Here is a 27,221-nt window from a genome sequence, read left to right as displayed (position 1 = left end):
TATTCTGCATTTTCAGATATTTGTTTTTGAGCTTTGACACACTTGCATCAGAGTCACTGAACGCAGGGTTACTTATAAGACATAAGATTTATTTCTTCCGTTATAGAAAATTATAAAGACTTCAGTAAAAGATGTTATTGTTCCTTAAAAAAAAAAACTGCTGTATTCCAACTTTTATTGTCTGCCTTCTTCCATCTCCCTCCCCCCACCCGAATCACGCAGGGTGAGACGCTTGCTCGGCAGATCAATTTGTTGACTGTTGTCAGAACTGATATTGTCAGATACTAGAAGTGCGCGGCCTCCTAAATTCTATTGCTCCATAAATTAAACACACTGCTCCTTCTTATAAAATGTTAAATACACAGTTAAACCAGGACACAGCTGAGCTGTGCAAGACAGCGAGCCGAGCTGAAATTTCATTCCGCTTTTGTTCCGAGCGAAGTGACTCTAAACGAAACGATAAAATTTATGACTTAGCGGAGGGAACGGAATCTTGTCATCGGAGTTCACAAAAAAAAGAACATTTATGTCTCACACCTGACCAGGACACTGACCGGTATGGATTGCACATTGCTGATGATTGCACGGTAATGAACTGGGTTAACCATGTAGGTTTCAGCCCCCCCCCTCTTCCGTGGCTTCATCGGGCTGTCCCCCCTCTCCCCCCCCCCCCCCAGGACACCTGATCGACCAGCCAGCATTTCTACCGACCGATCATAGAGACAAAGACCGGAAACTGCTTTGTTCGTCTCTATGATATCGGGAACTGAAAGCGATGACCTTACATCACTTCTGGTTTCCCCGGATGTAAACAGCGCCATTTTTAAAAAAAGAAAAGCATTTGATCACAATGATCTTGGTGTGATCAAATGCTTTTAAGGGAAGAGGAGATATATGGGGTCTTATAGACCCCAGATATCTCTCCATTAAGAGTACCTGTCACTGCCTATTACTGTCACAAAAGGATGCTTACATTCCTTGTGACAACAATAAAAGTGTTTAAAAAAAAATGAAAGCGACAGTGTCGAAAAAATTAAACGTGCTCCCGTCCCACCATACAAAGGCGATTTCATGCATCGGTCCCGCACGCACGCACGCAGGCAACGATTGTCCCACACATGTGAGGTGATCACTGCAAACGTCAGATCATGGGCAGGAATTCTAGCACCAGACCTCCTGTGTAAATCTAAAGTGGTAACCTGTAGTGGCTTTTAAAGCGTCGCCTATGAATAGTAATGTTAACGTCGTTTGTCACCATTGCATGGGCGTGACATGTTTGGAATCTGTTTAATCGGCATAACTTCATCTTTTATTTTTTACTTAAAAAATTGGGTTATGTAATGTGTCTGTTGCATTAAAATTACCATGTGACATAAAAAATTACAACACCCACCAATTTATTCTCTAGGGCTTCTGCTTTAAAAAAATATATAATGTTTGGGGGTTCTAAGAAATTTTCTAGCAAAAAGTTCTGATTGCTACATGTAAACAAAATAGGGTTAGGAAAGATCTGGTCTTCAAGTGGTTAAAATGTAAACACTGGAGCAGGGATCTTCAAACTACGGCCCTCCAGCTGTTGTGGAACTACACATCCCATGAGGCATTGTGAAACTCTGACATTCACAGACATGACAAGGCATGATGGGAATTGTAGTTCCTGAACAACTGGAGGGCCGTAGTTTGAAGAACCCTGCACTAGAGTGTTGATGGCTGAGCTGATCCGATCAGCTCTGTACATTGTGCCAGTGATCTCAGCTGTCTATTGACAGCTCAGATCATAGCCATTCATGGGCACACTGGCCTCCCGTGTGCTGTTTATAAATGACATGCCGGAAATTAGCAACCGCCACTCCGCCATTTTAAAAAAATACCAGTGAAGTGGCTAAAGCTCAACCTAACTGTTCTGTTTACTTTATAGTCCTGTATTACATTATGTTATACATTTTAACAAATCTTCACTTAGAAAAAAGTCTTAAAACTTTTTTTCTTAGTGGAAATGTGTTTTTGGCACTCCCACTCCAGTACTCAATGCTGAAATAGATGAGCACTGGCCACGATCACCATTAGAGGTGCCCCTATGCTCACCGAGACGGGATCTCTCCCCAGTGGATTTTCAGATAGTAAAAGCTGATAGAAGTTCTAACTCTTTATCACTGTGTCCAAAACAAAAAATTTATTTTCTTTCTCGAACATCACGGGACACAGAGCCACAGTAATTACTGATGGGTTATATAGGTATCACTGGTGATTGGACACTGGCACACCCTATCAGGAAGTTCAACCCCCTATATAATCCCTCCCCCTTGCAGGGATACCTCAGTTTTTACGCCAGTGTCTTAGGTGATGGACGTGTAAAGATGTCCTGTGCTGAGCTCCAAAGGGAATATCCTAAGATCCTATACTGGGGCAAGCCAGGCGAACCGGATCCATTCAAAGTGTCTTTTCATGGCCGAATTGAATGGTACCCGGGCCTCGTGTCCAAAGAAACGAGGTTTTACCCGTAATGCTTCTCTTTTTAGAGAGCTGGACCCCGCAGATCAGAAAATGGCTTTAAACTTCCTAATTTCTGGCGAGGTGCTTTACGGTCCCAGAACTGTTGGATCCCCCTACTGATGGGGGCCCCAGTCTCTGACGGTTTTTTCAAACGGAGCCCACCGTGAGAGGTGAAGATTGGGTCTGTGTAAACAGCACCCTGCGGCTGGATAAGGTAAGAGGAGATTCCACAGAATTTTTAAGTTCTAGTGGCTTTTCTCCTTTAAGGTAAATGCATGCTATGCCTATTGTGACCACCGGGGGCTGCCAAGAGCACAAACCTACACATGCTGACTTTGTCTCAGGTGTTCAGTGCTGATTATTCCCAGCATCTCAAAGCAGGCTGCAAGCAGGTAAGGTGGAAAGGGGGGATTTCTCATGTTTGAATGTTCCCCCCAGGCTAGAGAGGGGCCACAGGGGTCTAGAAAGAAGATAGCCGTTCAGGCAAATCTTGTTACCAGTCTCCCTCCTTCTCCCCCCCCCATCCCCAGCCTTTTCTCCAGAAGCATGACAGGAGAGTCGGCAGTGCGGGAAGCGCTCGTTTTTTTCAAAACTCGAGGGGGGGGGCGGTAGAGGAGGGGGCGGGATGTCAGCACAGAGTGTTTAGACTCCCACTCAGGCCAGCTGCAGGCTATTAGAGGCACTCTGTACAGGTGCACTCAGCCTTCTGAGAGACACAGAGCTGACGGTCGCATGTAAGGTGGGACACAGGCATTCTCCTAGGCAGCATTTACTGAAGTAACACCAGACTGAGCATTGGGTAGCAAGGCTTTTAGCCAGACTACATCGCTCAGCGGGCAGTGTTCATTTGTATACCTCACACCTTGTTGCTTTGCACTATGGGTAGAAGAGGTTCAAGCACCCCAGGAACCAGAGACACTAGGGGATCTCGTTCAGGTTCTGAGGGCCCCCTGTCGGCAGCATCCTCCCCCCCTAAAGATGGGCCAGGGACGGCTAGCCAGGGAGAGCCATCGGGGTCAGGGGCTACACCTGCTTCTGGCACTTCAGCCCCTGTATATATTACACAAGAGGTTTTTTCCTCAACCATTAATGGTCTAGAGGAAAGATTTATGGCCGTGATTACGTCTTCACTCAGTGGAAGAAAACGCACTAGGCCTTCCTCTGTTCCCCAAGACCCTCAGACAGAGGAGCTCTGGGATAAAGGAGATGAATCCCTTTCAGAGGATCGGGATGGGATGGATGATTCCTCTTCGGGGGAATCAGGTGGAGAGGGACCCTCTGCGACTTCCCAAGAGGAGAAAGTCTTAGTGCAGATCCTCACTGGATTGGTCCGCTCCACATTTAAGTTGCCCATACCTGAAACTGCTAAAGAATCCTCTTCTGCTTTGGGGTCACTGAAACCTTTCCAAGCAGCACATGCTTTTCCTGTTCATACTTTACTTGAAAAGCTTATTTATTCTGAGTGGGATCACCCAGACAAACGTTTTTTTCCACCGAGAAAGTTTTCAACACTTTATCCGATGGAAGAAAAGTTTATTAAAATGTGGGGAATACCGGCTATTGATGCCGCCATTTCCTCCGTAAATAATAGCCTGACTTGTCCTGTAGACAATGCTCAGATGCTCAGGGATCCTGTAGATAAAAGGATGGAATCCCTATTGAAGGATGTTTTCTCCTTAGCAGGATCAGTGGCCCAACCTGCAGTAGCAGCGATTGGAGTCTGTCAATACTTAAGAGACCATGTTAAGCAGGTCATCAAAGTATTACCTGAACAGCAGGCCCAGGGGTTTGCTAACCTTCCAGCGGCCTTATGCTTTGTGGTTGACGCCATTAGAGATTCTATCGTGCAAACCTCCCGTCTTTCACTGGGGTTGGTGCATATACATAGAATCCTATGGTTGAAAAATTGGTCAGCCGAAGCACCATGTAAGAAGCTACTGGCTGGGTTTCCATTTCGTGGTGCAAGGTTGTTTGGAGAGGACTTGGATAACTATATCAAGAGAATCTCTTGTGGGAAAAGCACTCTCTTACCTGTCAAGAAGAAGAGTAAGCGTCCCTCTTTCAAACGGACTCTTTCCCCAGCGCCGGGGGCTTCAGCCTCCAAGCAGTCTCGACGGCCGCCTCCATCGGGGTCCAGAGACAAGAGTCAACCCCAGGGACAAAAGAAGTCCTGGGGAAAGAAGCCTACTAGGCAAAACACTAAGACCTCTGCATGAGGGGGCGCCCCCGCTCACTCGAGTGGGGGGAAGACTGCGACAGTTCTCAGAGCTCTGGCACGAGGACTTCCAGGACAGATGGGTAGTCTCCACGGTAACCTTAGGGTACAAGCTGGAGTTTCAGGAATTCCCTTCTCCTCGGTTCCTCAGATCAAATGTTCCCAGAGACCCAGAGAAGAAGCAGTCGCTCCTTCTAGCGTTAGAGCGACTTTTGTCGCAGGAGGTCATTATGATAGTTCCCGCAAAGGACCAGGGATTGGGCTTTTATTCCAACCTTTTTACGGTCCAAAAGCCAAATGGGGATGTCAGGCCCATTTTGGACTTAAGGGATCTGAACCGATTCCTAAGGATTCAATCCTTCCGCATAGAATCAATTCGAACAGTAGTTCCCACCCTGCAGGGAGGAGAATTTCTGGCATCAATAGACATCAGAGATGCATATCTGCATGTGCCCATTTTTCCTGCTCATCAGAAGTTTCTGCGCTTCGAGGTAGGAGGGCGCCGTTTCCAGTTTGTGGCTCTGCCTTTTGGGATAGCCACTGCACCTCGAGTGTTCACAAAGATCTTGGCTCCTCCTCTGGCCAGATTAAGAGCTCAGGGTATAGCTGTCATAGCATACCTAGACGACCTGCTCTTGATAGACCGGTCGGTAGCCTCTTTGAATGGAAACTTGAGGACCACGGTCAGGTATCTAGAACACCTAGGTTGGATCCTCAACTTAGAAAAGTCTTTCCTAAAACCAGTAAGAAGACTGGAGTATTTAGGTCTGATTATAGATACAAGCCAGGAGAAAATATTTCTACCTCAGGCAAAGATCACTGCTTTGAGAGAGCTGATTCTGACAGTAAGGACCAAGAAGGGTCCCTCAGTCCGCCTTTGTATGAGGCTAATAGGGAAGATGGTGTCTTCATTCGAAACAGTTCCCTATGCTCAGTTTCACTCAAGAATGCTGCAACACAGTATTCTGTCGACCTGAAACAAGAAGGTTCAGGCATTAGACTTTCCGATGCACCTGTCGCATGCGGTGCGTCAGAGCCTTAATTGGTGGCTTATACCCGAAAACCTGCAGAAGGGGAAATCCTTTCTACCGGTTACCTGGACGGTGGTAACAACAGATGCCAGTCTGTCAGGTTGGGGAGCAGTTCTGGAACAGGCTGCGGTCCAAGGGGTATTGTCCAAGACAGAGAGGACCTTACCCATCAACATTCTGGAGATCCGGGCGATACATCTAGCTCTAAAGGCCTGGACTATCAGGCTACAGGGTTGTCCGGTCAGGATCCAGTCCGACAATGCCACAGCAGTGGCTTATGTCAATCATCAGGGAGGAACCCGGAGCCAAGTTGCTCAAAAAGAGGTGAACCAGATCTTAGTCTGGGCAGAGAAGCATGTGCCATGCATATCGGCAGTTTTCATCCCGGGAATAGAGAATTGGCAGGCGGACTATCTAAGTCGCCAGCAGTTACTTCCAGGGGAATGGTCTCTGCATCCTGACGTCTTTTGGGCCATATGCCAAAGATGGGGGGTTCCAGATGTAGATCTCTTTGCATCCCGATTCAACAAAAAGATAGACAGATTTGTGGCAAGGACAAAAGATCCTCTTGCATGCGGGACGGATGCGTTGGTGATTCCGTGGCATCGGTTCTCACTGATTTACGCATTCCCGCCTATTCTGCTACTACCACGACTCCTTCGCAGGATCAGGTAGGAAAGGAAGTCGGTACTTCTGGTGGCCCCCGCTTGGCCCAGAAGGACTTGGTATGCAGAAATAGTAAGGATGACGGTGGGTTCCCCGTGGATACTACCGGTACGCCCAGACCTGTTATCTCAAGGTCCAGTAGTCCATCCTGCCTTACAAACGCTAAATTTGACGGTTTGGCTATTGAGACCCACGTTCTGAAGAGTTGTGGGCTCTCAGGTCCTGTCATATCTACCTTGATTAATGCAAGGAAGCCAGCTTCCAGGATGATTTATCATAGAGTCTGGAAGGCTTATATAACCTGGTGTGAATCCAGAGGTTGGCATCCCAGGAAATATGTCATAGGTAGAATCCTTGATTTTCTACAGATGGGATTAGAGATGAAGCTGGCCTTGAGTACCATCAAGGGCCAGGTCTCTGCTTTATCAGTATTATTTCAGCGGCCACTTGCTTCGCATTCTTTGGTCCGAAACTTTATGCAGGGGGTGATGCGTCTTAATCCTCCGGTTAAAGCGCCCCTAAACCCCTGGGACTTGAATTTGGTCCTGGCTGTGTTACAGAAACAGCCTTTTGAACCAATATGTCAGATTCCTTTGGTCTTGTTGACAAGGAAATTAATTTTTCTGGTGGCCATCTCTTCTGCTAGAAGAGTATCGGAATTAGCAGCTCTTTCCTGTAAGGAGCCTTATTTGATTATACACAAGGATAGAGTGGTATTACGCCCTCATCTTAGTTTTTTCCAGATCCCTGTTCTCCGGAAGAGAGATCTCTACATTCGTTGGATGTAGTAAGAGCAGTTAAGGCCTATCTAGGGGCAACTACTCAGATCCGCAAGACGGATGTTTTGTTTGTGCTGCCAGAGGGTCCCAATAGAGGACAGGCAGCGTCAAAAGCTACCATTTCTAAATGGATTCGACAATTGATCATTCAGGCTTACGGTCTGAAGCAGAAGATTCCTCCGTTTCAGATCAGGGCACATTCCACAAGGGCTATTGGTGCTTCTTGGGCAGTGCATCACCGGGCCTCTATGGCTCAAATCTGCAAGGCCGCAACCTGGTCTTCAGTCCATACATTCACCAGATTCTATCAGGTGGATGTGAGAAGGCATGAGGATATCGCCTTTGGGCGTAGTGTGCTGCAGGCAGCGGTACAGGGTCCTCAGGTCTGATTGCACCCTACTTGGTCGTGGTTCCCCCCCCTCAGGTAGCATTGCTCTGGGACATCCCATCAGTAATTACTGTGGCTCTGTGTCCCGTGATGTTCGAGAAAGAAAATAGGATTTTTTAAAACAGCTTACCTGTAAAATCCTTTTCTTTCGAAGGACATCACGGGACACAGAGGTCCCACCCCTCTTCTAATACACTATATTGCTTGGCTACAAAACTGAGGTATCCCTGCAAGGGGGAGGGATTATATAGGGGGTTGAACTTCCTGATAGGGTGTGCCAGTGTCCAATCACCAGTGATACCTATATAACCCATCAGTAATTACTGTGGCTCTGTGTCCCGTGATGTCCTTCGAAAGAAAAGGATTTTACAGGTAAGCTGTTTTAAAAAATCCTATTTTTGCTGGGATCCCGCTTTAAAGCCCAAGAGACTGATATCAGAAGAGGAGGAGCCGAAAATGATTTTTGTACCTGCACAGATGGGGAAATCAATTCCTCTGGACACCAATAAAATAAACACTAGACTGGACACCCTGCTGTGGCAAAGTGAGGCTTATTCACATGAACGTTGCAATTTGCACAGCACCTGCATTATTGTTATGTACTAAAAAAGGTGAATATGGTCAACTTCAGAATAGCCAAATATTGTTTTCAGATTAACAGATTTAGCCGTAAATGTTGCTAAACTGCAGGATGAGTATGACTATTGAATGCTTTGGTGTAACCGTTTAATGTAAGTACATTTCTTTATGTTCCATCTACTTGAGCCATTTGTGTTCTTGTTGTTTCATAGCCCAATGGTAGCAGCCAAGGCAAGGTGCACAATCCATTCCTTCCAACTCCGATGTTGCCACCGCCTCCTCCGCCACCTATGGCTAGGCCTGTGCCTCTGCCTGTGCCAGACACAAAACCTCCATCTACGTCTACAGAAGGAGGAGCCACTTCTCCCACCTCGCCGAGTAAGTAGCACATGTCCTCGAATATCTTGATTGTTTTATAGTGACTTTATTATCCATCATAGAAGAACACACACACATATATATATAAAACAAACAGGAAGCTCTTGTACCTTCTTAGTGCTGTGTCAGCAGTCAGCCTTTTCACCCAGCAGCAGGAGAGAGAGAGTCCTGAACATTGGTCAACTCATATATAAAGACTAGTGCACAGCTGAGTCTAAAAATTAGGTCCAACTACTAGGTAAGATGTTGACCTATAAATGGAGGCTGTATCCCCCCCCAAAGCTCTAGAAAGCCTCCAGGACCCAGGATGGGTTCCCCAAAACAAATAGGCAGTTCTTGTATCTTCTTATTGTTCTGTCAACAGCCAGCCTTTTGGCATTGGTCAACTCGCATATATAAAGGCCAGTTCACAGCTGAGTCTAAAATAAGAGGTGCAACTACTAGGCAAGATGTGGACTTACAAATGGAGACTTTACCCCTCCAAAGCTCTTCAAAGCCTCTGGGGTCCAGGACTGGTTCCCTAAAACAAATAGGCAGCTCTTGTATGTTCTTATGCCGCGTACACACGATCGGACTTCTCGTCGGAAAAAAGATATGACGGCTTTTCCGACGGAATTCCGCTCAAGCTTGCCTTGCATACACACGGGTCACGCAAAAGTTCGCTGAACTCACGACCATCAAGAACGCGGTGACGTACAACACTACGACGAGCCAAGAAAATGAAGTTCATTGCTTCCGAGCATGCGTCGAATTGTTTCCGAGCATGCGTAGGAATTTTACGCGTCGGAATTGCCCCAGACGATCGCATTTTCGGATAGGAACTTTTTCCGACCCAAAAATTGAGAACATGCTCTCAGTCTTTTGCTGGCTGGAATTCGGCCAGCAAAAGTCCGATGGAGCATACACACGGTCGCATTTTTTTGCGGGCCGAAATTCCGATCGTGTGTACGCGGCATTAGTGTTCTATCAACATTCAGCCTTTTCATGCAGCAGCAGGAGAGAGGGTCCTGAGCATTGGTCAACTCACATATATATATAAAGGCCAGTGCACAGCTGAGTCCAAAAATGAGGTCAAGCTACCAGATAAGATGTGGACCTAAAAATGGAGGCTTTATCCCCCCCAAAGCTCTACAATGTCTCCGGACTACAGGACTCAGATACGGCTTATTAAGATTCAGAGAAAACAAAATGTTTGGTTTCTCCACATCAGCCTGAACCCTGGAGCACCTGGATACATGTAGGTGAGAAACTTAAACGACACATATAAACGGTCCCCAATTCTGGCAGCCAGTGCCTAACAAGACGTCCACTCATACTCAATCATGTCATAGTTTAGCAAGACTCAACCAGATAAAGGTTCTGTTCCCATAGTCTAGTATACCTGAGCTGTTCTGTCTAATGGCGTGATGTAATGAAGCAGGTGGGAACAGGCACACAGCTCATGAGTGTTTCCATTGAAAATTGGATCAGAGGTAGCCGTGTCTACAGTTATCCCATGAAAGTGTGCATGAGCCAGTTCAGTATAGATCTTGCGATCTTGAGTCAAGTTTAAGCTCATCTTCCTGGGGCCGAGCTCACATCATTTATTTAGAAGCTTCCAAGAGAGAAAAAAAAAGAGCTTTCATATTCTCTACATGCACTTTACGCAAGCTGAATTTATTATCAGACATACCTAAGGTTGGACTTGCAAAGAGGACTTGCAGCACGGTGGAGCTGATAATAACAGCAGACTTCAGATACAGCAAGCTGTTCCCCCCTTTTGTCAGAGATAACAATAATTTATCCACAATGAAATCAGAGGGTTTACACAAAACCAAAGTCTTTCAGTTTAGTTTATCTTTTGTCTTTTTTTTTAGATATATACTGTACGTCAAAATGATCATCGCAATGTAAACCATTTTATCCTGTGTGTTTCTGTTCTAAAGTCCCAGTTCTTTGATGTGGCTTTCTATAATCTGTGTTCATGGCGGCAGTCATGGATTTACATTCCAAGCTAACTGGTAGTTTATCATAGTGATTGCACCTTTTACATTTCTCCTATACTAGAGGAAGCATATAGACGAAATTCTAGCAATAGACTTACACTGAAAACAATATGCCCTCCAGGTGGCATGCCTTGATTTTTTTTTTCCTTAGCAGTTGCTAAGCGAAGACGCTAACTCTGAACGGGGACTTCCTATCTGCTGCCGGAACAAAATTGAGTTGGGCTAAGTGTTTCTCAGCCATTCACATTAAGCTCAATCAATAAATACAAGGCTTTCTCTGATTGGCTGAGGCGTAGAGGCGGGTGGATGATGTCACTATCTCTACCTCTGCCAATCGGACAAAGACTGGTGTTCATTCATAAAAACACAAGGCTTCCTGTGAATGGCTTAGTAGTGCTCAACCCTGACTCAAATTTGTTCCTGAAACGGGAATTCCCCTTACCGCTGCGCTGACAGTAGGCGCATTCCTTAGAATTGGGAATTTGGCCGAAGCGAAATATTTAAAGGAAAAGTTCACCTTTTAAAAAAAATACACACTAGAGGTGTAACTAGAACTTTCAGAGCCCCGGTGCAAGAAACCTTAAAGGGCCCCCTGACTCCTGGCCACGATTCCCCCACGGTGGTGGAACACCAGGACCCGGTCGCAAATGTGACCTTTGCGACCCTGGTGGTTCTGCCACTGGTGTCAGTAGGTTTTTTTTTCTTTTTTATTATATTTTTTATTATTTTTTGTAATTTTTTTAGGAACCCCGTTCGGGGGGGGGGCTTTGGTGAAATATCAGGGGTCTAAACAGATCTGTGATGTTTCACCTTTGAGACAGAGACAGTAGATTAAGGACACAGTCCTTAATCTCATTCTCTGCAGCCTCAGCTGCACAGAATGAATGGACAGGAATAGCCCTGTACAGAACTTCCTGTCCATTTATAAACTGAGGCCTAGTAAACACAGTTTACTAGGCTTCAGTTATGAATAGACAGAGACAGTGATCAGTACGGATGGTGGAAGAGGGGAGGGGGGAACCCAGCAGTGAGTGGGGCCAGAGGATCACACAGGGGCCAATCACAGCAGGGGATAGATAGGAGGGGTGGCGGGTCGGCATGTAAAGGAACCGATCTCCATTTTCCTCCTGCAGCCTTTCATCAACTGCAGGAGGAAAATGGAGAAGATTGCTTCCTCTATATGCCGCCTCATGGCCCCTCCTATCCAGGTGTACTGGGGGCCGCACGAGCCCCCTGGAACTTGGGGCCAGGTTGCAATTGCGACCCCTGTGACCCCTGTACGTATGCCCCTGAATGAACATCTTTTTTGCATTTATAATTTTTTTTACACTAGTGCAGTGCCTAGATCTTGCAGACTCTTAGTACTCTTTCTGCCCATACCTCAGATACTGGCAGGCAGTTACTAATCTATGAGAGCGCTCACCAATGCCCTCGCAGTTCATTGAAAACTACAAGCCTTTAGGAAGCCTTTACTGCGCCAATGCCTCAAAAATGCCAATGAGGCATGTCAGGGTGTTGTTGGGCATATTGTAACCAGGTTTTTTTGTGGAACTTGTACAGTAAAGGCATCTTTCTGGCAACTTGACAATGCAGCTCTTTTTTGTTCAAGTATCATTGTATTGTGCTCCTTAAAAACAACCGCATCAGCTTTTTCCAGAGCAGCCTGTATTTCTCCTGAGGTTACCTGTGGGTTTTTCTTTGTATCCCGAACAGTTCCTGTGGCAGTTGTGGCTGAAATCTTTCTTGATCTACCTGACCTTGGCTTGGTATCAAGAGATCCCCAAATTTTCCACTTTTTATTAAGTGATTGAACAGTACTGACTTGCTTTGGATATCTTTTTATATCCTTTTCCATCTTTGTAAAGATTCATTACCTTGTTACGCAGGTCTTTTGACTGTTCTTTTCTACCTCCTCGTGGATCAGTGTCTAGTCTGCTTAGTGCATCCATGTGGGAGCTAACAAACTCATTGACTAGTTATACGCAGGCACTAATTGTGATTTAAAAAGCCACAAATGTGGGAAATTAACCTTTAGTTGCCATTTTAACCTGTGTTTGCCACCTTCTGTGTCTGCACCAAGGCCAAACATTCCAGGGTGGGTAAACTTTTTATCGGGGCCATTTGGGTGATTTCTGTTATCATTATGATTTAAAAAGGATTCAAATAACTTTGTGATTATAAATGGCTTCATGTGATTGCTATCCCTAAATAATAGACAGTTTTTTGGCATGATCAGTCATATTTTCAATACTAATGGCAAGATCTCTGCCAGGGTATGCAAACTTTTGAGCACTACTGTATATATATATATATATATATAAGTTTTTGTGCCTGGGGTTTATCTTTATAATGTGTACTTGACATCAAGTTCACTTTTCAGAGAATTCACCCATATCGGGGGGGGGGAGAATTCATGGTGTGTTCGGCAGTCAGGATGGGGACAGGCAAATCCCTTGCTTCTCCTGGAAACTGATGAGTGAGCCTTGTTATTTTTCTAATCTCTTTCCCCGGTTCACCGTACAGAGTAAATTACATCAGCGCTGTTTGTAATGTGCTGCTGACGTGTCAGATCCTGCAGAACGGCTATGGAGCCGAGCTGGGGCGTCCGGCATTGAGCAAAAAAAAAAAAATGGTGGGTGATGAATAAGTTATAGTCCTGAAAGTGAAGTGCGCCTGGCAGATTACAGGAAGCACTCGAAGTAAAAGCCGCCTAGCAGCAGATAAAAGAGTGCTGTTGGGTCTCCGGTGCATTCTTTATATGATGTTGCTCCCAGAGGACATGGAGTAGGTTCTGGCTGTAGAGTAGAGGTGTTCACAATTGTCCAGCGAGCTCTCAACTCTTCAGAACCTGAACGGAGACCTTCATTGCCGTCATAGATTATGGAAAACAAGGGTTCTGCTTTGTTGAGCCTTCGTGTACAAAATCTAACTAGTTTAAGAGAACTTGTAACTTTTAAATTGTGATATTTTAGAGCAGGGGTCTCCAAGCTTTCTAAATATAGGGCCAGATTATTGTCCTTCAGACTTTAGGAGGGCTGGACTGTGGCCAGGGGAGGTAAAAAATGCTTTACGTACGTGGAATAAAATAATGCTTCACACTTGATTGTCAGTGGGAGAAAATTACATAGCTCCCGTGGTCAGTAGGAAGTGGAATAGTGCTCTATCATTGGTATTGGTGCCAATTGTTGGTATCAATAAGAGCAATAGTGCCCCATCCCTGGCGTTAGTTAAAGGAATATTGGCCCATCATTGGTGTCAGTGGAAGGAATAGCTCCCCATCGTTTGTGTCAGTGGGAGGAATGGTACCCCATTGTTGGTGTCAGTGGGAGGAATGGTGCCCCATTGTTGGTGTTAGTGGAAGGAATAGTGTCCCATTGTTTGTGTCAGTGAGAGGAATAGTGCCCAATTGTTGGTGTCAGTGGGAGGAATAGTGACCCCCTCATTGGTGTCAGTGGGAGGAATAGTGGCCCATTGTTTGTGTCAGTGTCAGTGCTGCTTCTCCGTCCCCCAGGTACTTAGACTTGCTTGCATTTAATAATGTATTAACGAATACAGAGCTGCATAAAGTTTTGTCTTATATCTGCCTATTGTTTAGTTTTAAACCTTGCATTGCTTAGCCAACTCCCTAGGCTTAGTTTAATAGAAACCTATCATTGGTATCAGTGGGAGGAATAGTGCCCCCTTATTAGTATCAGTGGGAGGAATATCAACACATCATTGCTATCAGTGGGAGAAACAGTGCCCCATTGTTGGTATCAGTGGAAGGAATAGTGCCCCATCATTGGTGTCAGTGGAAGGAATAGTGTCCCATCATTGGTGTCAGTGGAAGGAATAGTGTCCCGTCGTTTGTGTCATTGGGAGGAATAGTGTCCCATCGTTTGTGTCAGTGGCAGGAATGGTGCCCTATTGTTAGTTTCAGTGAGAGGAATGGTGCCCCATTTGTGTCAATGCTGCTTCTCCATCCCCCAGGTACTTAGACTGCTTGCATTTAAAGATGTATTAACAAATTAAGAGCTGCATAAAGTTATGTCTTATATCTGCCTATTGTTTAGTTTTAAACCCTGCATCACTTAGCCAACTCCCTAGGCTTAGTTTAACCGCTTGCCGACCGCCGCAAGCCGATATACGTCGGCACAATGGCAGTGGTGGGCAAATGGGCGTAGCTGTACATCCCCTTTAAAAAACCGGAGATAGCAGGGTCTCCTGGCGATCGTGTCACGGAGCCTCAGAACGGGGAAGTGCCTATGTAAACAAGGCATTTCCCCGTTCTGGCTTGTGTCATGACAGAGATCACCGCTCCCTGTCATCAGGAGTGGTGATCGCTGTCATGTGACTTGAAGCCCACCCACCCCCACAGTTAGAGTCACTCCCTAGGACACACTTGACCCCTTGATCGCCCCCTAGTGTTCAACCCCTTCACTGCCAGTGTCATTTACACAGTAAGCAGTGCATTTTTATAGCACTGATCGCTGCATAAATGACAATGGTCCCAAAATAGTGTCAAAAGTGTCCGATGTGTCTGCTATAATGTCGCAGTCCCGAAAAAAATCACAGATCGTCGCCATCGCTAATAAAAAATAAAAATGCCATAAAACTATCCCCTGTTTTTGTCTGGTCAGAAAGGGGGTAAAATCTTCCGGGGCTGAAGCGGTTAAACCTCCAGTATCCCGGCAGGTCCACAGGCGAAAACCACCCTTTGTGAAAGAGCTAACAAGTCAGATATTTAATTTTTGTCCTCTTTTAACAAAAGTGTCATGCATGCTTTCAACCCAAAGACTGAGGCTATGGCCTCTGTTGATGTTGCTTGATAAGAGACGGCTCGTTTGCTGATATTTACGAGTTTGCTTAGGCTCTATTTCATAATTAAATCAGCGAAGGCGATGTGATAATTTGCCATCATTGCTTGCCCATTTAATTATTCCTGAACGAGAAGGAGGCGTTGGTGAGTGGCTAGCCCGTAGCGCTGAGGATTGTGGTCACATTTAAACCCTCAACGCTGCGCAGGAATGGGTTTGACACCCTGAACTCTAATGTCTTTACTGTTAAAGATCCAATTAGCGTTTCCTAAAAGGAGCCGAGATTTTAAGTAGCGTATAAAAAGTCTCTCTTCTATTCCGGTTAATATAGTTTCAGTTTGACCTTTACGCTGACTTACTTGAGATACATATAGGGCAGAGCTTGTTATGATTGTGCGTTCCAGCTCTCATGCATTTTACAATAAAATCAAAATTAAAGCTGAACTTCTTGCAGATAAAAAAAAAAAGAGGATTGAACCCACTTGTAAAGAAAAGTACTAGAATCTATCTTGATATTAACCCTCTGTAATCCAAAAGCTACATTGCCCAGAGCATCCTCTTCATCTAACGCACTTCTGAAAGTGTCAGATTTCCTGTCACCAGCCAAGTGCTGTCGTCTCTTTTGCTGGCCCCTACATTCCTCCTGGACAAACATATGACGTTGGTGTCAGCAGAAGGAACCACAGGCAATGTTGTTTTTTTTTTTTGTTTTTTTTGCTGGCCCCTATGTTCTTGCTGGACAAAGGTATTACATCGAGACCAGCAGAAGGAACCACAGGAAACAACCAGAAACCCAACACTCCATAAGTACGATGGCGGAAGAGGATTCTCCTGGCACTGTAGCTTTTGAAAAAAGAGTAAAGCTCAGAGCTGTAGGACAGCATTTACCTCCAAGAAAGGAAACAATGACAGACAATTTCTCTTTATTGATACAGTATATCCAAACAAGATGGGTAAAATCCAAGCCAACCCAAAATTAATATTTAATTTGCTTGTAGCCATCTGACAGTTTCTTCTACGTCCTGGAGACTATCAGTGAGATCACTGTGCTGAATTCCCAGGTCTGCACCCCTAATGTGCCTGTTATAAGACTTTTCCCTGCAGGATATTTATTAAAATTTTATATATTATGGAGCACATACAAAGATCTCAGATGGACTGGAACATAGGCAGTAATTATGGCTGGGAGATGCTCCTGGTAGAAGTATCCAAGGGTTGACTCTATCTTTCTCCTTTAAAAGGACTGACCCTTTAACATACCTATTTCTTACCATTTGAGTAATGCCCCATACACACACTTGAAATTTCCGACGGAAAATGTGTGATAGGACCTTGTTGTCGGAAATTCCGACCGTGTGTAGGCTCCATCAGACATTTTCCATCGGAATTTCCGACACACAAAGTTTGAGAGCAGGCTATAAAATTTTCCGACAACAAAATTTTGTTGTCGGAATTTCAGATCCTGTGTACACAAATCCGACGCACAAAGTGCCACGCATGTTCAGAATAAATAAAGAGACGAAAGCCATTGGCTACTGCGCCGTTTGTAGTCCCGATGTACGTGTTTTACGTCACCGCGTTCAGATTGATCGGATTTTCCGACAACTTTGTGTGACCGTGTGTATGCAAGACAAGCTTGAGCCAACATCCGTCGGAAAAAATCCATGGATTTTGTTGTCGGAATGTCCGATCAATGTCCGACCGTGTGTACGGGGCATAAGAGTAATCTTTTATGGTATAGATGTAATGTGATGAGCCAAGGATTAATGCGTATTCTGTGCATGGCCTCCTGCAGTATAAGACCTCATGCGACTTGCCCCTGGTAAATTGCCCTACATGTTAATCACTTCACACGAATGTAACGGGACAGCTTACAGAATGTAAATTACTTTGTGGGCTAGTGGTTTTGCTCCATTTCTGTTTGCAGAAGTGTTCTGCTATAATATAATTATTTGAGCACTTAAGTCGACTCATGGCTCACAAGCTTCACAATAATTTCCAATGGCTTGGACCATCTCCAGCTAACGCAGTAACGCTTTGAACCTGAAATTGATCGTTCCTTCTGCTGCCACTATGCAAAACAACGTGTCCCGAATTTACACAGAGATTGCTGCTTTCTCTTCACATCCCCCCCCATCACTTGTTCTAGAAAACTAGACACAGGATTGACATTTCAGTATATTACAGGAGAACTGGAGACCATTTATTTTAAAAAAAAGAGAGTGGTTTGAGACAATTAGCTGCTTAAATCACCAAATACAATTAAAGTTAATGTAAGCCCAGACCAAAGCAAAATCTCATATGATCATTGGCGTGTTAATGTAATTTCAAAGGTCATTTTCTATAGGTCTAAATCTGCAGTTTTATTAAAATACCTGGTGATGCAACAATTAATTTCATTTCTTGTTATAGGGTGACAACATTCTGTCTCTGTCTTTCAATTGTCTACCTATATGCCACTCTGTACCATGCTCTTCTAATAGACCCTATAAACCAGACTTTCTCAATCTGAGCAACCCTTGAAGTTATTTTCAGGCCTCGGTGAACCTCTACTAAAAAACTTACACTGGTAGCTAGGGGAAGAATGTCCCATTCACAATGGTGATCAGAATGCCATTTATGTGGACACCTAAAAAGATCACTGGTGTCGTGGGGTGTTGGCCCTGAAATGGAGCAAAACCTACCGCTGCATACTCTATCCCCCCTTCAGTCCATCATGAATGCTGCTGCCAGACTCATCCACCTTACCAACCGCTCTGTCTTTGCTACTCCTCATTGTCAATCTCTCCACTGGCTTCCACTCACACAACGAATTAAATTCAAAATACTAACAACTACCTACAAAGCAATCCATAACTCTGCCCCCAGCTACATCACTGACCTAGTCTCAAAATACCAACCAAATCGTTCTCCTCGTTCTTCTCAAGACCTCCTGCTCACTAGCTTACTCATCACCTCCTCCCATGCTCGTCTCCAGGACTTTTCCAGAGCATCTCCAAGCCTATGGAACGCCTTACCCCAATATGTCCGTCTATCTCCTACTCTGGTAGCTTTTAGACGATCCCTGAAAACCCTCCTCTTCAGAGAAGCCTACCCTACCCACACCTAACAACTATATTTTCACTTGGTCCATCTGATCATCCCCCACAGCTACTACCCTTTGTTCCACTTGACCCTCCCTTCTAGATTGTAAGCTCTAACAAGCAGGGCCCTCTGATCCCTCCTGTATTGAATTGTATTGTAATTGTACTGTCTTCCCCGTTGTTGTAAAGCACTGCGCAAACTGTAGGTGCTATATAAATCCTGAATAATAATAATAATAATATGCAGACCCCATCAAACAGAAGATTAAGTAGCCACAGCTCAACAAATCCCTAGAAAACCCTGGAGGAACCCTTGTTGAAAATGTCTGCTATAAGTGTTGGTGCCAATGTACATTGTCCAAGCATGGCTCAACGTTGTCACCATTAAGAAACCTGCCATGCAGCCATCACTGGACATAGTAAAGAGGCGGAGTGGCCATGCACAGGACCCATTTTCACAAGGAGTGGGGATAGGCAAAAATAAGCATGGCATGGTCAAATATAGAGTGTGTTGGGCCCTAAAGTCGAACTCCGGGAGATCACACTGCTAGGGTTAACTGCTTGTTTATTCTAGGAAAAAGCTTAAAGCACTTTACTTACCTGACCCTTTGCTCCCCTGGTAGCATTGCCCACCTCTTCTACAGTGGACTGTCCCTCAGCGTCATCACATCCAATAGACCCTGCATTGGACTTGATGACGTCAGGACCTTAGATTGTTGTAGCATGGGGTAGAAGGTGCTGCGGGGTGGACCGGTCTAGCAGCATGGGGGAGTGGAAGATTAGATGAGTAAATCTTTTGTACTGTGACCCCTAGACTTAAATAAATATCTAACCCCTGAAGAGCACGTGCAAGGGAGAATTTTCACGTTTCCTGGTGTTGGGTTTTAATGTTTCTCTTCTTTTTGTAATGTTGGTAAGTGAATGCTACAGATAATTTACATCACTGATGCTGAGTGCGCGGAGCATCTCCATGATGTCACTAGCTGCTTGTGAATTGATAAGCTGCATCTGGTTAGAAAAAAATATTTACCCATCTGCTACAGTATAGACAGATGGCCTTTACATCCATCAACGTTTTATTGGATAGATGTTCACTTGTTGATTTGCTGTATATAATATTTTGCTCCTTTTTTCTCGTTTTGTTTTTTTTCTTTACTAACTTTCACCTCCTTCTCCTCTGCAGCCTACTCAACACCCAGCACTTCCCCAGCAAACCGATTTGTCAGTGTTGGACCTCGAGATCCAGGCTTTGTAAATATTCCACAACAGACTCAGGTGGGTGATGCCGAACCCTCCAGCTTGGGCCATTTTGATGTAGCTTTTCAATAGGACAAAGTGTAGATGAGGAGAAATGTATGCAGTTTATACACAGGTGTGCATGAGTCAAGAAGCACTGTTTAGACTCTCTAGAGATCTGGTGCCCAACCAGCAGGCCTTTGGCACTTACTGTGCAGCCCTTGGCCCCCGGTAGTCATTTCCTCACCTGGATGCTTTCTACAGACCAGTGAAGGAAAATACTCATTTGCTTTCAACTCGGATATAATATAGTTCATATTATACATTCCTTTGCTCCTCCACTGCACTGTTCAGCTACCAGAAGCACAGGAAGACCGCCGATAACCTGGCCTTTAAAAACAACTGACCACCTTTAAAACAGACTTGAAAGCCACCAAGGTCCCATGGGACATGGCAGAATTGGACACAGCTGATATAATTCGATGGAAAGCACTTACTTCCCAATGTGCCAAATTGAGGAGGAACTGGCCATATATAGATCAAAATTCAACCGGTTCAGCAGGGTCTGGCTAAATTCTAATCCAACTATTCTTCTGTCAAATGGGAATTTTGGCAAATTATCATTCGAACAGCGCATGCAGCCAATCAACTGCAGCTCAGATCAGTGTATCCCCCTAGTCAGAATGCAGTGGCACCGCAGCGAGGATTCCTCCATCCACTTCACTGGTGTGGATAGGGGAATCTTTCTGCTTTGGCTGATTAAAAAAAAAAAAAAAGACCCATCTATGGGCAGCCTAAGTTTAAAGTACAACTTCATTCCTAAAGCAACTCATGAGTGAAATATATCCTCCATTCTCATCTATCTTATGGTCTTGAATTCAAATATGGTAAACAAATCTCTGAGAACACCACAGCCATGTCATGTGACCAGTTACTGTGGCCAGAAGGAGCATTATTTTCTGCAAGATCGATGGATATTTTGGTAGATCTCTCAGTATAACTAGATTCCAAACAAACCTGTCACAGGGGGAAAAAATGGTAAGGTAACTGCTAACATCAGTGGTTGCATGGCTAACCCCAGTAGTGTATTTAGGTTTTGTGCTGCCCTAGGCCTGACTAAACTCGTGCACTCCCTAATTTAAATGTGACCCACCCCTTCCTGTCAAGGCTGCACCCCTTGCTGTTTAAGACCTGCCCTGAAATTTTCCAGTGGGGACACTTTCTGAGGGCCTAGGGGGGGATTCTCTTAATTTGCATAGATGTCCTCTAACTTCCTGTTTGGCTATGGGGCAGGAAGTGAAGGGAAATCTCTGCAAAGGGACAGGGATGGTAAAAAATAAACTGACAGGGGCTATAACCCTCCCTTACTCTATCCAAAAAAAAAAAAAAAGGTTTGACTATAGTTCTACCTTAAGCACAAATTTCTGATAAATTTATGGAGAGGAGTAAGAAGATATAACCATGCCAATGGTGCAGCAGAAAACATATAGCACAGTGAGGAAGGTTTGTGGTCCAGGATGAGAGGACAGTCAAAATTAGAAGCAGCGCCCCCCCCACAGTTGCGGAATGCTGGCCGCCCGCATACCGGAAGCAGTGCAGCTGCTTTATGGGGGCGCTAGACTAATTTGCCTCATAGCCCAATCCGCCCCTTAAGACTGGCGCTACACTAAAAGTGTAGAGCAAGCCGGTGGGGACGCTTTCCGTGCTGCCCCCCTGCAAAGTGCTGCCCTAGGCCTGGGCCTTGTCGGCCTAGGCCAGGATACAGCGTTGGCTAACCCACTGGCTTCAGTACTTTTTGGAGCTGATTTACTAATGGAAAGTAGACTGTGCACTCTGCAAGTACAGTTGCTCCAGAGCTTAGTAAATGAGGAGATGCTCTGCTGACTGCCCTCATCCAATCCTGTGCAAGCAAAAATGCTGTGTTTTTTTTTTCTTTTACCTTGTGATTGGGTATTCTTTGTAAATTTAAATTACCTAACCTCTGTAGCAGCTGCACTTGCAAAGTGAAGTCTAATAACCTTTAGTAAATTAACCCCTTTGGGTCACTGACCAGCCACAAGTACTAAGATCAAGAAATCTTAATCCTTGCGGTGAGATACTTAGAGTATTGGGAAAAAGAGTATCACAATAACAACCAGGCGAGTAGCATTTTTAGAAAGAGAGGTCAGCAATGGCTTGCGTTCATCACTATACATCCTCTTTCATGCTTATTGTAGCACTTTCTACTTTTCAAACATCTGGATTGAATGCAATAAAAAAAAAAAAAAAGTTACAAATACAATGTTCTGTAATAAAACATGTATTCAGATTTTTTTACGTAATGTTTGGACAGAATACTTTAAGCACAGGCACACATGTAATCTGTTTCATATAATTTCCACATTGGTCTGCATGCCCCAGGTGCTTGTGTCAGTGAAAGGAGCCACAGCGTCACAAAACACCCCACAGCTTCTGAGCCGTGAAGGATTTAACTAGCTGAGTCCAAGCACCTGTCACCCCTTCCCGGGAAAAATATCTCATCTTAAACTTTTAAAGTGTAACTAAAGCCAAAAATTGTTCTTTAGTTTTGGATAGTATAGGGGAGGCTTTTTATTGCTGTCTGTGTCTCCGCTGTTTAGATTTACCCTCTCTATTCACCCTAGAGACCATCGCAACCAGATTTTAAAAATTGAGGAAAAAAACGAAAAATGTTATCATTTTAAAGCCCACCTCGGGGTAATGTAGAAAAACATCCTTTGCAGTAGGGTTGAGCCCGCACTGGAAGGGTGATTTGCTCATTTAGATCTAGTGGACATAGGAAAGAAGATATGCTGACTCGATCCTCCTCTCCTCACCGCTGCGAGACCAGTCCCCACAGTCTTCACTCCCCCCTCCCATGCTCCAACGGTATAGCTCCCAACTCTCTCTGATTTCGAGGGACTGTCCCTGATTTGGAGCAATGCCCCTCTGCCCCTCATTCCTCCTCATTTGTCCCTCATTTTGGTCTGATCTCTATAGTTGTATATAAAATGCAACTTTTATCTTTCAAAAAGTGTTTCCCAGTGCTAAACCTTTCATCTGATTTCTAAATTGCTGCATTTGTACATTTTAAAAGCCAATTTAAAGGAATAGTAGTGGGGAAAAAAAGCCCTTGTGCATTTAATTAACCTTTTTTTTGTGGTTAATTCTTCTTTAAGGGGGTGTGGCAGGGGGTGTATCCTATGCCTACATACATTTGCTAATAGGTGTCCCTCATTCCCATTTCAAAATGTTGGGAGGTATGTCCAATGGTATAATGTTCTGACATCATCAAGACCTATGCATGGTCCATAACCCTGTGTTTGACATGATGACACAGAGGAACAGTCCACCAACTGGAGCATGGGGGAGCATGGGGAAGTGCCATTTGCCGGATAAAGGAGAATCAGGTAAGTTACAGCGCTTTAAATGTTGGCTAGACTAAACAAGCAGTTAACCCTTGCAGTGTTTGTGCGGGCCCCATATCAAGGGAAGATTTTCTTTCAGCAGAACAGGAATGGAGGGGAAAACATCCAATGAGGACTCCTGTTTCAGTGACAGCTAAGACGAGATTTCCTTTACTTCTTGTTGTATTTGTGGGACAGGAAGTAAAGGAAAAGCTCCCCATTGAGACACAGATGGCAATAAAAACTTGAAAGTTTTAACCATTCTATACTCTGATGCCGCGTACACGCGATCGGAAACTCGGCCAGCAAAAGACAGATGAGAGCTTTTGGTCGGAAAATGCGACCGTTTGTAATGCTCCATCGGACTTTTGCTGGCCGAATTCCAGCCAGCAAAAGATTGAGAGCAGGTTCTCAATTTTTTGGTCGGAAATAGTTCCTATCCGAAAATGCGATCGTCTGTAGCAATTCCGACGCGCAAAATTCCTACGCATGCTCGGAAACAATTCGACGCATGCTCGGAAGCATTGAACTTAATGTTCTCGGCTTGTTGTAGTGTTGTACGTCAACGTGCTCTTGGCGGTCGAAAGTTCAGCGAACTTTTGTGTGACTGCGTGTATGCAAGGCAAGCTTGAGCGGAATCCCGTCGGAAAAGCCATCATATCTTTTTCCGACCAAAATCCCGATCGTGTGTACACGGCATAAGACCCCTTTCACACTGAGGCGGTTTTCAGGCGTTTTAGCACTAGAAGTAGTACCTGTAAAGCGCCTGAAATCCGCCTCCCATTCATTTCAGTGTGACTTTTCACACTGGGGCAGTGTGCTTGCGGAACGTTAGGAAAAGTCCTGCAAGCAGCATCTTTGGGGAGGTTTGGGAGCGCTGTATTTAGCGCCCCCAAAAGCCCTGCCCATTGAAATGAATGGGCAGTGCTTCCAAAGCGCTTGGAAAACGCTTCGGAAGCGCCACAACACGGGCGGTTTTAACCCTTTCTTTGGGGTTAAAAGCGCCCCGCTAGCGGCCGAACAGCGGTAAAGCGCCGCTTAAACAGCGGTAAAGCGCCGCTGAAACTAACGCCCCCGTGGCCCCAGTGTGAAAGTGGTCTAAAACCATAGCAAAGTTTTGGCTTTAGATATACTTTACACTTTACCATATTCAGAAAAAAAATTTATTTTGTTCATGCCAAAGAACATTATAGATACTATTCCACATAATTTTGGTCATGAATAATAAATCATATAAAACCCACAAAACATCCGTGCTATCTTAAAAATGAAGAAAAATAGAATGATAGCAGAGCCAGCAAACGATTCATTGATTACAAATACTCAAAATATAAAGAACTAGATATGCAGCGCTATTCAAATTTGAACAATAACCTTAAAATAAACATAAGATGTCATATACAAAAAATGTCCATGTAATGCAAGATGGGGAGAGCAGATAGAAGATTCGGAATAACCTTCACAGGATTAGACTCGCAACCTCTCATTCACAGGAAGCTCACCAGAATGTTAAGCACAAAAAAAAAGTGAAGTACATTTTGATAAAAACAAAAAGCTTTATTGTATTGTACTTACAACACATCTGAAAAAACACAGCATTCCAAAAAGACAAATCAAGATGGTCGCGGCTGGTAGTGTGTTTGCGTCGTCAAGCGCCAGGTCCGTACTAACGCGTTTCGTCATTAACTGACATCATCAGAGGCGAAGGTTATTCCGAATTGCTCCACCGGATGTCCAGGGCTGATCAGAGGATTTCCTTTGGATACTCGCTTATGTGGCCACTCTATAATCTGAGGGCCCATTTTATCTGGTAAAGAAAATCACTGTGAGCACGGTAGTGTTGTGTGCCTCTCCTTTGCACAGAAGCTGGTGTGGGGATCTTCTGCTCTCTCCATCTCGCATTACATGGACATTTTTTTGTATATGACATCTTAGGTTTATGAATAATGAATCATTTATCCTTTCCAATCATTAGATTGGCATTTTATGGGATTCACCCAAATAGATGACGCGGGCTCACTCAGGGCACAGTCTAACTGACACCTTGGTCTTCACCAGAGCACCCCACAAGGGATGATGAACTGGTGGCCACTGGGCTATTTTGCTGCAAGATGCCAGCAGGTCATGACGCTTAAGGTCGCTCTATCAGAGGCTAGCAGGAATGGGAAGGCTATGATGAGGAGATAGAATGGTGGCAGTCATAGTTACATAGTTAGGTTGAAAAAAAGACACAAGTCCATCTAGTTCAACCATAAAAATAAATAAAAAATAATATCAAACAATCCCATATACCCCAATCCTATACCCACAGTTGATCCAGAGGAAGGCGAAAAACCCCAACAAACCATGTAAGTCAGATTGGTCTGCTTCTGGCAGAGGTCAAATTAGGCAGCAGGCAGGGATAATCATTTTGCAGGTAGAGGTCAACGCAGGCAGCAGGCAAGGATAGTATGTTTTTCAAGCAGGTGGTTGTGGCAGACAGGGATATTCATTTTCCTGTCAGAGGTCAAGGCAGGCAGCTGGCAAGGAGAGTTGGTTTTGCAGGCAGAGGTCTAGTCGAGGCAGGCAGCAAGCAAGTATAGTCAGGAACAGGTAGAGTCTGGAACAGGAGACAGAAGCACAGTGAGACAACTCAGGTCAGCAGCGGTAAAAGCAGAAGTCAGGCTAACATTCTGACAAGGTAACTCTCAACAAGTACAGGCTGCCATAAGGGAAGGGGTTTAAATACCTTCACTGGTACATGCGCATGACCTACAGTGTACCCTTGTACACTGTGTGGAGTTATACATTTGATGTACTCTACTGGAAAAAGTCATATAGTATATAAAGTTTATAATATGGAAAATTGCCAAAAAATGTGCCAAAATTCTACTAAATCTCTACCAAGACACTGAACATGCACTGTGCCAACAGCCCGATCACCAGCTGGACTACAGGCATCATGGGAATGGGCTGAGCCTCAAAAAAAAGTGTGCTTAAAAATAATTTTTATTCCATCAGCATTACTTCCAATCATCTCATTCTTGTCTGTGTTGATTGCCTTAATACTCGATGATCAGGCAATATTTTTGCTAATCACTCCCTGCTAAATTCATAGTTTAATTCTTCCTGCCATTTAAAAGTCTCTTCTGTCACTTTACTGTCGTCTAAATTCCTCCCGCTTGTCCCCGCGTTATAGACACTCATCATCTGCGTACTTCTATTTTAAAACCAATAAAGTATTCACACTATTTCAAGAATTGCTTAACATGACACTGGCTAAGAGATTTGACAAAATATCACAGGTGCGAAATTCAAGCCCTCATAAATCATTTGATTTAGAACCCAGCCGTCAGCCCCTGTCCATCCTGTTTCCTGTGCCCCCCCCCCCCCCCCCACCGGGCAGCGAAGATGTTGATGTTGAACTTGTTAAAAAGAGGGGGAAATTTTTATTGACCCTTGATCAGCATGCTGCTACACCATATGGTCAATTGTTTGTAGATACCTGACCATTACAGCTAGATGAGCTTGTTGGATATCCCATTCCAAAGCCACGGGTATAAAAGTGGAGTTGACCCCTTTTTGTGGCTATAGCAGCCTCCATTATCCTAGTGAGGCTTTCCTCAAGATTTTGGAGTCTGTGGAAATGTATTGCCATTTAGACCAACCATTCTCAACCTTTTCAACACTGCGGAACCCTTAAAATAGCTTTCCAGTCTCAGGGAACCCCTGCTAAAAATTGCTACATTTACAACTCATAATACATTGTGTGATGGTCATTGGGAAGAATGCTTCTTACACTTGTGGTCATTGGGAAGAATTACCCACTTACAGTTAACTAAAAAGATCAATGGTGTCAGTGGGAACCTCATTGCAAATGGAACCCCTAGCACCCTCTGAGGAACCATAGGGTTCCATGGAACCCTGGATGAGAAACCCCGATTTAGACAAAACAACGTGTTGGATGAGAGGACCTGGCTCGCAGTCGGCGTTCCAACTCATCCTAGAGGTGTCCAGTAGAGTTGAGGTCAGGACTCTGTGCAGGTCCTCCAAGTTCTTCCACACCAAACTCATCAAATCATGTTTTAATGGAGCTGGCTTTGTACACAGGGACACAGTCATGGTGGACCAGAAAAACACCTTTCACAAATTTGCCACAAGGTTCTAAATGCACAATTTTCTAAAATGTCTTTGCATGCTGTAGCATTA

General features: G+C 44.6%; 1 protein-coding gene across 14 annotated transcripts in view; it reads left to right on the top strand.

The window, feature by feature from the left end:
- The window catches only part of NFIA (nuclear factor I A), a 672,115-nt gene that overhangs the window by 612,188 nt on the left and 32,706 nt on the right, over positions 1 to 27,221 (top strand). For all 14 annotated transcript variants that reach the window (XM_073593840.1, XM_073593847.1, XM_073593844.1 and 11 more), the window contains 2 exons: positions 8,364 to 8,529; positions 19,577 to 19,668. In XM_073593840.1, the coding sequence (XP_073449941.1) occupies positions 8,364 to 8,529; positions 19,577 to 19,668 (258 nt within the window). The remainder of the gene's footprint in view (positions 1 to 8,363; positions 8,530 to 19,576; positions 19,669 to 27,221) is intronic.

The sequence above is a fragment of the Aquarana catesbeiana genome, linkage group LG07, assembly GCF_042186555.1.
Source record: "Aquarana catesbeiana isolate 2022-GZ linkage group LG07, ASM4218655v1, whole genome shotgun sequence".
NCBI lineage: Eukaryota > Metazoa > Chordata > Amphibia > Anura > Ranidae > Aquarana > Aquarana catesbeiana.
This window is presented reverse-complemented; position numbering and strand designations above follow the sequence as displayed.